A 14,848-nucleotide genomic window follows, 5' to 3' on the forward strand; every position below is an offset into this window, starting at 1 on the left:
TCGTTTTCTCCATTTCACAGATGTGGAAATTGAGGTAAAGTTAAGAGACGGTTTCTCAAGGCCATCTAGCTATTAAACAGCCAAGTCCCGGTTTGCACTCGGCAGATGGTGGTTGACGTTGGAATAACAGCCAGATCCTGGACCTGTACTAGCGGCAGGATGAGGCATGCGGACAGGTGGACACCTACCTGGGCAAGCAGTGCACAGCCTTGGCCAGCGGCTCTTAGCACCCGGCGTGGGCGGGGCGTGGGCGGGGCCTCCGACTCGCAGTTCTCCACTAGCCTCCCTGGGGGCGCGAGAGTCCCGCCCCCCAGCCTAGAGGAGGGCATGGATTGGCTCTTCCGAGGCCGATTGAAGGCGCAGCGCTCGAGCCAGGGACGCGGTGGAGGCGGAGTCACAGGAGGAAGTGGGAGTAGAGACGGCTCGAGGCGGGCTGGCCAGCGGGCCGCCGCCGCCACTTTGTTGAGTCGCCGCCGCCACCCGGGCGATGGAGGGGCCGGGACTTGGCTCGCAGGTGAGTTTGGTAGGGCGCAAGCGTCTCGGGGAAGAGAAGGAGGTCTTGGGTGTGAGGCAGCTCCCAGAGGGGCCTCAGGGAGCGGAGGGGCAGGGTCCAGGGAGGGGGAAGCCTGGAAACGCCGAGAATGATGCAGGGAATTCTCTCCAAGGCGACAGGGAAGAAAAGGCGAGGACATAGGGTGAGTGCCATACCGGCTCTCCCGCATCCACCTTAGGGCCGGGACCGCTGTGGGGCCTGGGAGGGGAGGGAAGCGTTCCTGGGAGAGGTGTCAAGTGACACACCTGAGTTGAACCAGCCCTTCGTGACCTTGGCCTGAAGTCTGTGAGGTTCTATTCATTTCTTTTTCGGCCGAGGCGCCTGGGAACCTGCCTTCGCCCCACCCAGCCCTGTTCTAGCTCCCTGTTTCCATATCCTTGCTTACTCCTTGAAAGATCTGAGGCAGTTTGTTTAGGCCGGAGAAAGCGGGGTGGAGAGGGAGGTGCGTGATAGCTATCTGCAAAATCCCAAAGGACTCTGTGTGGCGGAGGTCGTGCTGGAAGCCAGATGTAGTTTCAGAAAACAGAAGGGGCCAATGGGGAGTGACAGGAGGTACATGTTAGCTCCAGGAGAACTAGATTTTTGTCCTTTTTGTTTATAGTCCTAACTGGCGTATTATAACTGTTTACTTAGTATTTGTTGAATATATGAAAAATACTCAGGTTCAGCCAGGGTCTAGTGAGTTCTTAGCATATATATGCCAAATGCTTTTGTGTGCATTATTTAGTTACAGAATTATAGAATCCCCATTTACAGATGAGAAAACTGAAGCTGTCTCCAGCTGGAGTGAATTGGGTAATAGATTTTTCTGTCCCTAAGTGGCATTCAAGCAGTTTGAGATGACTGGCTTAGTTGGCCTCTCTAAAAAACGTCTTTGCCGTCTTGAGAATGTTCCTCATGTTCCCCCTTTCCCTCCGTTCTTTCAGCAAGCTGATGTAAGATTAAGTGAGAAACAAAACAGGAGGGAAGTTGTCAAATGTTCTTGCATTTTGATAGAATAAAAAAGGTTTGCAAGCAGACCAGATATTACAAAAAAGGGTAGAACCTTCACATGGAAAATGTCTCATTTGTTTTCTTCCCCCTTAGAGTTTCAAGGAAAAGTTAGTAGGAGTAATTATCATATCTTAATTACTACCACTCATTTACAGAAGCCTTTAAGTGCATAAACTTCATTACCTGGTGCTTCAGGAAAGATTGCCCTGCTTGAATTCCCTGCCACATGGAGGGAGAGCATGATTCAGAGGTTGAGATTAAATGGGACAGGGTAAAGATTGTTGTTGTTGTTAATAATAATTGCTATTAACTTTTTCAATAATAACGTAAAGATCTTACCGATGCTCTACAGTTTGCAAAATACTTCTGTATTCTTAATCCTCACTGTGACTCTGTGAGGTGGGGAGGGATTGTTACTACAGTTTTAAAGATTAGAATTGAGGCTCAAAAAGTTGGGAGTCATGGAATTTCCCTGGTGGTCCAGTGGTTAGGACTCAGTGCTTTCACTGCTGTGGCTCAGGTTCATTCCCTGGTTGGGGAACTGAGGATCCTGCAAGCTTTGTGGTGAGGCCAAAAAAAAAGAGGGGTCATTCGTTAAAAGTCAAATAAATAGCTGTTAAGTGACAGAGCCAAGACCTCATTCGTTCTACCAGGGGTTAAGCATTGTTACAGGTGCTGGAGATTAATTGGTGAACAAAACAGACAAGAACATTCCTGCTCTGGTTGAGTTTGGTTTCTCTGATTCCAGCCGAAAGGTTTTTACCAGAATTTGCCTTTACTCTCTGGCCCCCAGTTTCCTCTCTGACCTCTTTTTTTTTTTTAATACTGATTTCTTGCTCAATCAGCCAAAGCCATACTGGCCCCAGGGCCTTTGTACTTACTATTTGCTCTATCTGGGAAACTCTTTTCTCATATACATGGCTTACTCCCTCCACTTTTGTAAGGTCTTGACACAAATGTCATGGCAATGTTGGCAGGCTCTCCCTATCATAACCACTATCAACAACATTCCCTAACCTCCTTCCTTCCTTTATGTTTCTTCACAGCATTTAATGTCATTAACATACCCTGTAAATAATTGCCCAGTGAATAAACTTGGATACTTAACTCTGTTAATACAGAGTACTTGTTAATGCCATGAGAAATTTTAATGGCTCTCTGTCCGATCTCTCTTTCTGTCTTTGTTTTATTTGATAATCGTCAGAATTTTGAGCCTCATGAGAGTTTTAATACGGTTTTCTAGATCTTGGTTTTCTCTTTAGTTAATTAACTTTAATGGTACTTACATACTATTTAGAAAAATTGGATTCAAGATATCTCCATGTGAGAAATACCTCTTATATCTTAACTGTGTTCCTGTCATCTACTACTGTGTAACAAATCATCCCAAATCATAGCAGTCAGGATTTTGGCCAGGGCAAAGCAGGGATGGTTTGTTCCTGTTCCACCACGTCCGGAGCCTGTGCTGGAAAGACTTGTCCTCTGGGATGACTCAGGCTGGTATCATTTGGTGGTACCCTCAGTTACGTGTCATGATGATTTTTGAGCAAGGACACCTGCATGTGGCCTGGGCTTCTGGACAGCATGGTGGTTGGGTTCCAAGAGTGAATATCTCAAGAGACAGAAAGAGGAAGTTGCCGGTTTCTGAGGCCTGAGCCTGCGAAGTATCACTGGCCGAGTGTCACTTCTGTGGTATTTTATTATTGAAGTAGTCAGAGAGCTCAGATTTGAGAGGGAGGGACATAGATTCTTTCCTCTTGATGGAAAAGTATCAAAGAACTTGGGGACTTTGTTATAACAATCACCGCAGATGTATTCATAGCTGTCTTATAGAATTTTATAATATCTTGTTGTGCATTTTCTGCTCCTTGTGGAGAATATTCAGCTAGCTACAAGTGGTTTTTTTTGGTATCCCTGCCCCTCCTTTTCTTTTTCTTATTTTGGTATGTGTCTGTTGTGTTCAGGGCCATATCAAGATGTTTCTCGAATAGTGACTGACACATAGTAGGCATTCAAGAAACACCTGGTGAATGAATGAATGGATTGTAGCAAGAATTTTGTCTTATTCATCCTTTACCTCTAAGTGCCTAGTACCCCGATTGGTATATAGTGGGTGTTCTTTACATTTCCCTGATTGAATGATTAATGAAAACTCTTATGAGTTTGCTGGCGTCTGTTGCTCAGTCTGTTCTGTTACCTTAATATTGTAGGCAGCCATGCATCAGTTAGGCTTCCGCTGCCACGAAGGGTGTTTGTTTATGCAGTGATGCCTTTACCAGTACACATAATAATAACTACTGTACAGCTCTTCTTAGAACCGTAAACATGGATTTGGAAATAACCTTATAGCTACATTGATCTCCTCCTTTCATTTTACAAATGTAGAAACGGAAGCCCCAAATCAGGTAGATGATTAGCTACCATCATACAGCCAACCTGAAATCTGAGACATGGACCTTGTTCTCAAGGAGATTACCTTTCAACATGGTAAAAAGGAAACAACTAGAGAAAACTTAAAAAAACATTTTATAAGCTAACCAGCAAGTAATTTCTAAGAAGGATGTAGGATCGCGACAAGCGTTGCTTTAACCTTTGTGTTGGGACTACATGGTTGTTTTCCGTAAACATTTTATGTGACTGTCCTTGAAGTTAACCTCCCCCAAAAGCAGGTCATTTCCTTTCTCACCTGTAGCTCTTAAGGCAGAATTTTGAGAGGGAGTGATATCTAGAGCAAAGAACATAGCTTACAGCTGTGTCCTCTAAGCTCTTTTGATCATGCAGTCCTGCCAGTAAAGCAGTTTTGGGCTTGCACCCCTAGAGTAAACCACCCTGCAATGTGAAAAGCAGGAATTAAAATTTTCATTGTTGTAAAATGACCTGTATTGTGAGATTAAGGGAATGATGAGAGGCATGTGCACTGCATGCTGGCTGGAAGCTCAGGCCTCCAGCTGCACAGTCCAGATCATCCAGATACTACTGGTCGCAATTTGCTGTCCCTTGTTGGCCCCTGACCAGTTAGCTTACATGTTAACAGGGACGATCCTGGGGCATGTGGTGAGCTGGGACGTAAGAAGTTCAGCTCCTTCTGTTTGATGTACCTGGAGCTTGGGAGAAGGAGCCAGTCTCCAAATCCATATTGTCATGTTATTACCGGATTTGACGGTATGTTTCTAAATTGTACTCATAAGTGAATAGCTCAGTATATACTCATGGTAAGGTTTTGAATTAAAAATGCTAAATATAAGTCTGTTTCAGGTCAGCCTTTTTGATAATTTGAAAATTTTTTTGGAGAAAGGCTGGCCTTTTGTTAGATTAGACAGTCTCTTTCACTTCTTATGGTCAGTGCAGAGCACCTCTTATGATTAGTGTCAGCTCTGCCATTTTCTTGTTTGCTTGTACTTGTATCAATACTACTGCTATTATTTCAGTTCATCATTTCTTTGGAGTGATCAGTGTGAGCCACTTGCTTATTTTGGGAAGGATAGTTTTAAAGTTAGTAATTTGGAGAAGGAAATGGCAACCCACTCCAGTGTTCTTGCCTGGAGAATCCCAGGGACGGGGGAGCCTGGTCGGCTGCCGTCTATGGGGTCGCACAGAGTCGGACACGACTGAAGCGACTTAGCAGCAGCAGCAGCAATAGTTAAAATTAGGTAATATACCTTGAGAATTACTTAGCTTGATGAATACTGCAATATAGTGAAGGTCCCATTGTAACCCCTCTGGGTGTGGACTTTTACGCTGCCCCCAAATTACCTTGTAAACAGACCATGAGGAGTGACCTGCTTAATATACAGATCACATAAGTCTTCCAGGACTAAAGACTCATAAAGATTAAAGAAGACAAATTTATAAACTTTTGTGGCTTTCCCTCCCACCTTTCTAAAAAATGCAGAAGTTATTATAATAGCAGCTTTAACATTTTCTTCTGTTACTGAACGGGTTACTGAGCGCTTGGCCTTGAGTGTGCTTGCCTCACTTTGGAGACCGTTGGCTTTGAAACCAGGCTTTGAGTTTATGTAATCATCTTTAGCTTTTACTCTGATTTGGATTTAGGCAAAAACAACATGAACACAAGGTACCTCCTGTCGTCTACTCTTGGTCACCAGTTTTTGCCGTTCCATCACGTACTGCTTCAGTTATCACGTGAAGTATCTCTTTGTCTCTGACTTAGCTGCCCCATTAGACTTAAGCTCCTAGAGGATATGCACTGATGTCTTGTGTTCCTAGCGTAATGCTTTGCACGTCATAAAAACACAGTAATTAATTGCTGAATAAACTGTTCATAATAAATAAATGCTCTTTATATTGAAATGTGTAATCCTCCTCAACTTTCTGCATGCAAAATGAAACTGATGTCCTTAAAGCCCTGAGACATAATATGAAGTAATACATTTTTATCTATATAATATACAACATTTATTTGTGATGAAAAATCTGTATATAAAGAAAGGCTTAATCTTCTTAATGTACAAATGGAAAAAAGATACATAATCCACTGGAAAAACAGACTATGAAAAGGCAACCCACAAAAGAGAAAATATGAGACAATAAACAATAAACAACTAGGGGCATGCGAAATGCAAAGCAAGATGCCTTGTTTTTTAGCCATCAGATTGGAAAGATTGTAAAAAGATTGATAATAATCAGTTATGGGGAGGTTTTTGGGAAAAAGAACACTTATACTTGCTGCTGCGAATGTGAATTAGGGAAGATAATTGGTCAGTATCTGTTTATGTTTAAAATGCATATATATTTTTTTGACCCAGCAGTCCTGCGTTGGTGAATCAATGTTAGAGAATGTATACAATGTTAATTATAGGGTTGTTTATAGAGTGAATGCTGAAATCAGCTTGCATGTCTAACGTCTAATTATGCTAGATCTTTACAATGGAATAAGATTCAACTATTGTTTACTGACCCCAGGGCTGTACATGATATATTGTTAGATGAGACAGGCAAGTTGATGAATAATTATATAATCAAATCCCATGTTTGAAGATGTTTTGTTAAATATAAGAAAATCATAAAAACCTGTGTATACTCTGTGATGTTATATATATTAAAGTATATACAGATAGTGAGGAAGGATATATACCAAACTGTTAATAATAGTATCTCTACTGGTACAAGATTGGGAGGGAAAGAGTCCAGAATATCAGCTAAAGTGTTCGTGTCTGTATTGCTGGAGCTTTAAAATGAGCGTGAATTACTTTATGATTTAAAAAAATTTACGTTTTATGTAAAAAGCAGACTGATTTCTCTGTCTGTTATCTACATCTGCTGTTTATTGAGACTGTAGAAATTCTGAGTAGAGTTTAACTCTTTTCTTGATCCTTTGTCTTCTTTCAGTTGGAGGTAGTTACCTGTGATATGGTGAAGAGAATCCTGAGGTCCTTTTGATGTTTTAATCTCACTACGTATATGTTCATTTTTATCTGTGTGAGTGTGCGCATGTAAAATAAGAGTTTCATGCAGTGAGGTTGAATTTACCAGAGAAGTCAGAACTTGTGTATTCAAAAAAACATTTGTGATTCTAGCTCTGGCTAAGAAGCAAAGAACACTCCACCCTGTCCGTCCCCTTGAATGGACTGGATAGAATAGAATGCTCTTTAAGTATTCTCAAAAGAAAATTGTAGCAGGCAGAGCAGGGGGAAGACCGGAATTCGAGAAACCACTGAACTAGGAGCTAGTTTGCCTTTTTCCCATCTGAGTCCCCTCCTCTCCACCCTCCACCCCGGGACTTGAACCCTGGCAGTGAGCATCCCTGCAGACAGGAGTGCTCGTGGAGAAGCCCTCTGGTTCAGATTCAAGGAGCAGGAAGGTGATCTCCTGGCAGCGCATGCACCTGAAACCCTGAGGGAGGAGAACTTCCTCTCTGAGCAGAGGAGTTGCGGTCCCAGGGCAGTGGTTGTTAGAAGTGACAGCAGAAGCATGATCCATGAAAGAAAAAAAAAAATCGCTGAATTATACTTCATTAAATGTTTACTTCATTATACTTCATTGAAAATGTTTGCTGTATGGAAGAGACTTAAGAAATGGGAAGATAAGCTACAGATGGGGAGAATATATTTACAAATCACATATCTGACAAAGGACTTACTTGTGTCTAGCATGTGTAGCATAAGGAACTCTCAAAACTTAGCAGTGAGAAAATAGCCCAATTAAAAAAGTGAGTAAAAAGACAGTTCACCCAAGAAGATACATGGATAGCAGATAGCACATGAAATGACACTCAGCCCCCGTTAGCCATCAGGGATATGCAGTCTGAGGCCCTGGTGAAACGCTACTACACACTGATTATACTGAAGAGAGAGTATCAGATCCAGAGGATGCACAGCAAGTGGAGCTCTTGTAATTTGCTAATGGCAATGCAAAGCAGTCCAGCCACTCCGGAAAACGATTTGGCAATTCCTTGTAAATTTAACATGTACTTACCAGATGGTCAAGCAAATTTCTCTGTCAGAGAAGCAAAACATATGTTCACACAAAATGTATGTTTATAGCAGCTCCATTTATAATTGCCAGAAGCTGGAAACAACCCAGGTGGGTTGTTTAAATGGATAAACTGTGATCCATTCATGTAATGGAATACTATATAGCAGGGAAGGAACTATTACTAACATATAGTAACTTGGATGAGTCTCAGCATTATGCTGAGTGCAAGAAGCCAGTCTTAGAAGATTATATTCTGCATTATTCCATTGTTTGACAGTCTGGGAAAGAGAACAAATAAGTAATGAAGAACATATCCGTGGTTGCCAGGAGCTGAGGTAGTTGAGCTAGAGATGTGGCTTAAAAGGAATATCTCAAGGGAGTCTTTTGAGGTGTTGGAACTGTTCTGGATCCTGATTTTGGTAGTGGTTACAAGACTCCACATGTGTTAAAATCCACAGAACTGTACACCGAAAGGTCAATTTAAGATAACTTAGAACAAAAGTACTGATCTCTTATGAGTAACCCGTTGAGGGATTATGAACTTCTTTCAGTAAACCTATCATTTCTTTAATCTTTTTTGGAACTCCTGGAGAATTGATGTAAGCACATTTCACGTATCTTCAATTTTCTATTCTTGATGTGTATTCATCCTTTCAGAGTTGTTTTTAAACAACTGAAGAAGTTGTTCAGAGACAGGTCTGGTGAATAAGGTGGATAAAAGTCTGGTAACAACTTTATGATATCTTTACCATAGATGGGATTATAAAATATTAAGCCAGTTTGAATTTCTAGGAATGATTTGCTAGATATTTGATGTGAACCTCTCCCTTAAATGCAACTAAACATGCTAGATACAGTAGGAAATCTTTTTAAGTATTTTATATTGTATATGCTATTGTAAATTTTAAAAAAGATCCCTTCGGGTTTTCTGTGTATATGATCATGTTGTCTGCAAATAAAGGTGGATTTGCTTTTTTTTCTAATCTGTATGCATTTTTTCTTTCCTTTACTCTTATTCTGTCCAGGACTTCATTACATTGTTGATTACAAGTGGTGATAGTGGGCATTCCTGTTTTGTCTCAGTCTTTGCAGTTAAAGCATTCAGTCTTTTAATTGTGTGGTAGCTGTAGATTTTTAAAAAATAATTTGTTTTTGGCTGTTCTGGGTCTTTGTTGCTGTGTGTGGGCTTTTCTGTAGTTGCGGAGGGCAGGGAACGGCTCTGTTGCAGCGCGTGGGCTTCTCGTTACGGCGACTTCTCTTGTGTTTAGGCTTCAGTAGTTGGGGTGCATGGGCTCAGTAGTTGAGGTTCCCGGACTCTCGAGCACAGGCTCAATAGCTGTGGTGCATGGGCTTAGCTGCTGGCAGCATGTGGGATCTTCCCAGACCAGGGATCATACCTGTGTCTCCTGCATTGACATGTGGATTCTTTACCATTGAGCTACCAGGGAAGCCCTGTAGATTTCTTATAAATGCTCTTTATCAGGTTGAGGAAGTCCCCTTCTCTTCCCTAGTGTGCAAAGTGTGTTTGTCATGCATGGGTGTTGAATTCTGTCAAATGCTTTTGTTCTGCTGAATTTGAGTATATTTATTTTGTGAAGACGATGGATTGTACTGATTCCTTTTGAAATGTTTAAGCTTGGTTGTAATGTATATTATCCTTTTTATATTTGAATCACGGAATACAATTTTGCTCACATTTCATTAGGATCTTTACATGTGTGTTCATGAAGGGTATTAAGTCTGTAGTTTTTGTTACTGCAAATGTCTGTTGGTTTTATTTTTGGAATCATGCTGCCTCCTAAAATGAGCTAAGAAGCAATTCCTCTGTATTCTGAAGGCGTTGGTATCGTTTCTTCCCTGAATGTTTTCATAGTGTTTGCCAGTTAAAAGTTATGTGGGCCTGGAGTTGTTTTGCTTTTGTTTAATGGGAAGTTTTTGTTTGTTTAATATTTTTATTTATTTACTTGACTGCGCCAGGTCTTCACTGTGGGATGTGAACTCTTCGGTGTGGCATGTGGGGTCTAGTTCCGTGACCAGGGATCACACCTGGGGCCCCTGAATTGGGAGCAAAGAGTCTTAGCCACTGGACTACAAGGAAGTCCCTATTGGGAAGTTTTAAAATTATGAACTCAATTTCTTTAATAGATAGAGTGCTACTCATTTCTTTTTAATTCCATTTTGATAACTTGTGTGTTCCGAGAAAATTTTTTGCATTTCATCTAGGTCATTGAATTTAATGGCATAAACATGATCACAGAAGTCCCTTATTATCCTTCTAGTGTTTGCAAAATCTTGTAATAATGTCCTCTTTTTTAAACATTGACATCTTTATTTTTGATCAGCCTGGAGGTTTATCAATTTTATTGATTTATTATTTCCAAAGAACCAGCTTTTTAAAGAAAAACTTTACACTCTGTTTTTTTTGTTTTTTAGTAGTTTTTATTTATTTATTTTGGTTGCCCTGGGTCTTCATTGCTTTGGCGGGCTTCTGAATTTCAGCAGTCAGGAGCTACTCTTGGTTGCGATGCATGGGCTTCTCATTGCAGTGGCTTCTCTTGTCGCGGAACACAGGCTCTAGGCCCGTGGGCTTTAGTAGCTGTGGCTTGTGGGCTCTAGAGTGTGGGCTCAGTAGTTGTGTCACACGGGCCCAGCTGCTCTATGGCCTGTGTAATCTTGCGACCAGGGATGGAACCATGGGCAGATTCCCATCTACTGCACTACCAGGGAAGATCCAAGAACAGCTGTTGGTTTCACTGATCCTGCATTTTTTTTTCCTTTTTATATTTCATGGATTTCCCTATCTTTATTGTTTCATTCATTGTATTTTGGGTTTATTTTCCTTCTCTGGGTTCTTAAGGCAAAAGCTTAGGTCATTTATTTTAGTTTCTTCTTTTTTCCCATTCAGTCGCTCAGTTGTGTTCAGCTCTTTGCGACCCCATGAACTGCAGCACGCCAGGCCTCCCTGTCCATCACCAACCCCCGGGGTTTACTCAAACTCATGTTCATCGAGTCGGTGATGCCATCCAACCATCTCATCCCCTGTTGTCCCCTTCTCCTCCTGCCTTCAATCTTTCTCAGCATCAGGGTCTTTTCCAGTGAGTCAGTTCTTTGTTATCAGGTGGCCAAAGTATTGAAGTTTCAGCTTCAGCATCAGTCCTTCCAATGAATATTCAGGACTGATTTTCTTTAGGATGGACTGGTTTGATCTCCTTGCCATCCAAGGAACTCTCAAGAGTCTTTTCCCCATTATAAGCATTTAAAGCTAAAAATTCACTGTATTTACAACTGTGTTGTTTAGTTTCCAAATATTTGAGAATATTCCACATATCCTTTCGTTATTGATTTTTAATTTAATTCCAGCTGTGGCCAGAGAACATACTTTGTATGAATTCAACCCATATACGTTTGTTGAGACTTGTTTTATGGCCCAGTATATTATCTGTCTTGATGAATATTCCATGTGTACTTGGAACACATATCTATTCTGTTGTTGGGTGGGATTTTATGAAAATGTCAGTTGAATCCACTTGGTGGATAGTGTTAAGTCTTCTTGGTAGCTCAGTGGTAAAGAATTTGCCTGCCAGCGCAGGAGACAGGGTAGATGTGAGTTCGATCCCTGGGTCGGGAAGATCCTCTGGAGTAGGAAATGGCAACCCACTCCAGTATTCTTACCTGGAGAATCCCATGGACAGAGGAGCCTGGCGGGCTACAGTGCATGGGGTCCCAAAGAGTCGGACACAACTGAGTGATTGAGCACGCACGCATGCATCTGTTTCTGATTTCTCTCCTTTTCTAGTAGCTGAAAGCAGTATTAAAATACTCAACTAAAATAATGAATCTTCCTGTTTTTCTTTTTTGCTTTATGGATTTCGAAGTTCCTTTTGGGTACACGTGTATTAAAAGATTGTTATATCTTCTTGATAAATTGCCTTCTTTAATATTTTGAGATGTCCCTCCTCATCTCTGGTAATATTTCTTGTGTTGATGTCTACTTTGTCTTATATTAATATAACCATTGAATTCCTTATGCTTATTTTTTTTTCATGGTGTATCTCTTTCTATTCTTTACTTTTAACCTATGTATATTTTTGTATTTAATGTGAGTTTCCTGTAGATGACACGTAGTTTTCTTGGTGTTTGCTTTTTTAAAAATCCAGTCTAACAAACTGTCTTTCATTTGGTTTTCTTTAGACCATTAGTATTTAATGTGATTATAAATATAGTTTAGTATAAATGTATTACCTTATATGTTTTATTCCTTCTCTGTTCTTAGTTCATTTTCCCTCTACTTTTCCTGCAGTTTGAAAAATACTGAGTATGTTTTAAGTATTTTATTTTATTTCTGCTATTGGCTTATTGCATGACTTTATTTATTTAGAAGTTGCTTTTGGGTTTACTTATCACTGTTTATCTGCAAATACTGTTTTAAGAATCTCCTGTAACAATATACTTCTGTTTATTGTCATCAAGAAATTAAAAAACGTGAAAAAGTCTGTTTTGTTGACCCACATAATTATACATATTTACTCGTGTAGTTGGTCACTATTTCTTTGTATTGATTCAGATTTCTGTCTGGTATTATTTTCCTTTAGCCTGAAGAACATCCTTTATTTTTTCTTGTAAGATAGTGTCTGTTAGCAGTTTTCTTAGCTTTGATTTGTTTGAAAAAAGTGTTTCTTTCATTCCTGTTTTTCAAGAATATTTTTGTTAGTGTTTGCAGGTTAAGTTTTTTCTTTTAGATTTTTAAAACTGTCTTGCTTTTGTCTTCTGGCTGGCACTTACTGATAAGAAGTCTGAGATCATTCTTATCTTTGTTTTTTTGAACATAATGTGTCTTTTTCCTTGGACTGCTATCTTTATCATTGGTTTCGAGTAGTTTCATTATTATATGCCTTGGTGTAATATTATGAGCTTGGTGCCGCTTGGGTTTGTTGAGCTTGTAGGAGCCATGGGTTTATAATTTTCACCAAATTTGGAAGATTTTTGGCTGTTGTTTAGTCAAATTATTTTAAAGTATTTCCTTATTCGCCATGACTTCCTGAAGCAAACGCCTGGTGACCTTCCTGCTGTCAAGAGCCATGACCCTCCACCTATTACAAGTAACAGAATACTTTGGTGTCTTTTGTAGATGGCCTTTGTTTTATGACAGAAATATTTGGTTGGTGTAAATGTTATTGTGGTTTCAGACCATGAATGTTATATCATTATAACTAGGTTCAAGCATATCTTTATTAATAGGAACGATTACAATCAGCACGTTTTAGCTAACGGGAATAAGTGTGTGTATTCCTGTAGTGTAAAAATCTGTGCTTTGCAATTCAGCAAACTCTTGAAAAGCATTTTCTGTCTCCTGCTGGTTTTGGAAGGGTTTTCCCTGCAAAAAACTGTTGAGACACTTGAAGAAGTGATAGTCACGTGGTGAAAGGTGACAATGAGGGCTTCCCTGGGGCTCAGATAGTAAAGAATCTGCCTGCAGTGCAGGAGACCCAGGTTCGATCCCTGGGTTGGGAAGATGCCCTGGAGAAGAGAATGGCTACTAGTATTCTAGTATTCTTGCCTGGAGAATTCTGTGGACAGAGGAGCCTGGTGGGCTAGAGTCCGTGGAGTTGCAAAGAGTCAGACACAACTGAGCAGCTAAAACTTTCACTTCAGGTGAATATGGTGGATGAGGCAAAACTTTGTAGCCCACTTTGTTCAACTTTTGAAGTGTTGGTTGTGCAACGTGTAGTCGGGCATTGTCATGAGAAGAATTGGGCCCTTCGTGTTGATCAATGCCAGCTGCAGGGATTGAGTTTTCTGTTCATTTCATCGATTTGCTGAGCATAATTCTCTGATGTAATGGTTTCACTGGGATTCAGAAAGTTGTAGTGGATCAGACTGACAGCAGACCACCAGGCTGACCATGACCTTTTATTTTGGTGCAAGTTTGGCTTTGGGAAGTGCTTTGGAGCTTTTTCTCAGTCCAACCACTGAGCTGATTGTCACCCGGGGTTGTATGGAATCCATTTTTTGTCACACATCACAATCACAATCAACAAATGGTTTGTTGTTGTTGTGTAGAATAAGAGAAGATGACACTTCGAAACAACGATTATTTTAATTTGCAGTCAGCTCATTGAAGCACCCACTTATTGAGCTTTTTCAGCTTTCCAGTTTGCTTCAAATGCTGAATGACCGTAGAATGGTTGATGTTGAGTTCTTCAGCACCTTCTGTAGTTGTCAGAGGATCAGCTTGATGATGGCTCTCCGTTGGTCGTTGTCAACTTCTGACGGCTGTTCATTGCGCTCTTCATCTTCGAGGTTCTCGTCTCCTTTGCAAAACTTCTTGAAGCACCACTGCACATACTGTTTGTTAGCAGTTTCTCAGCCAAGTGTGCTGTTGATGTTGCAAGTTGTCTCTGCTGCTTTAGGATCCATTTTGAACTTGAATTAAAAAAAATCACTGGAATTTACTTTTTCTCTAACATCATTTCCATAGTCTAAGATAAATATAAACAGTAGGTAATAAGTCATTAGCAAAAATACATAGTGAGAAGTATGCATTAAAGTGATGTATAACATAGCCACATTTATTTAAGAATGCATTCCAGTGTTGAATGGCAGAGTTCAACAATGCAAAACCACAATTACTTTTGCACCAACCTAACTCTTGAGAGTCCCTTGGACTGCAAGGAGATCCAACCAGTCCATTCTAAAGGAGATCAATCCTGGGTGTTCATTGGAAGGACTGATGCTGAAGCTGAAACTCCAATACCTTGGCCACCTCATGCGACGAGTTGACTCACTGGAAAAAGAGTCTGATGCTGGGAGGGATTGGGGGTGGGAGGAGATGGGGACGACAGAGAATGAGATGGCTGGATGGCATCA

General features: G+C 40.6%; 1 protein-coding gene across 2 annotated transcripts in view; it reads left to right on the plus strand.

The window, feature by feature from the left end:
* Positions 1–406: 406 nt before the first annotated feature.
* The window catches only part of ZDHHC13 (zDHHC palmitoyltransferase 13), a 52,203-nt gene continuing 37,761 nt past the window's right edge, over positions 407–14,848 (plus strand). Inside the window, exon 1 of one of the 2 annotated variants that reach the window (XM_055416027.2) lies at positions 407–514. In XM_055416027.2, coding sequence (XP_055272002.2) covers positions 488–514 — 27 coding nt within the window. In that variant the 5' untranslated portion in view covers positions 407–487. The remainder of the gene's footprint in view (positions 515–14,848) is intronic. The other variant, XM_088832012.1, reaches the window with a different exon arrangement.

This window comes from Moschus berezovskii, chromosome 25 (assembly GCF_049115385.1).
Source record: "Moschus berezovskii isolate FMDL1 chromosome 25, NW_MosBer_1.0, whole genome shotgun sequence".
Lineage (NCBI taxonomy): Eukaryota > Metazoa > Chordata > Mammalia > Artiodactyla > Moschidae > Moschus > Moschus berezovskii.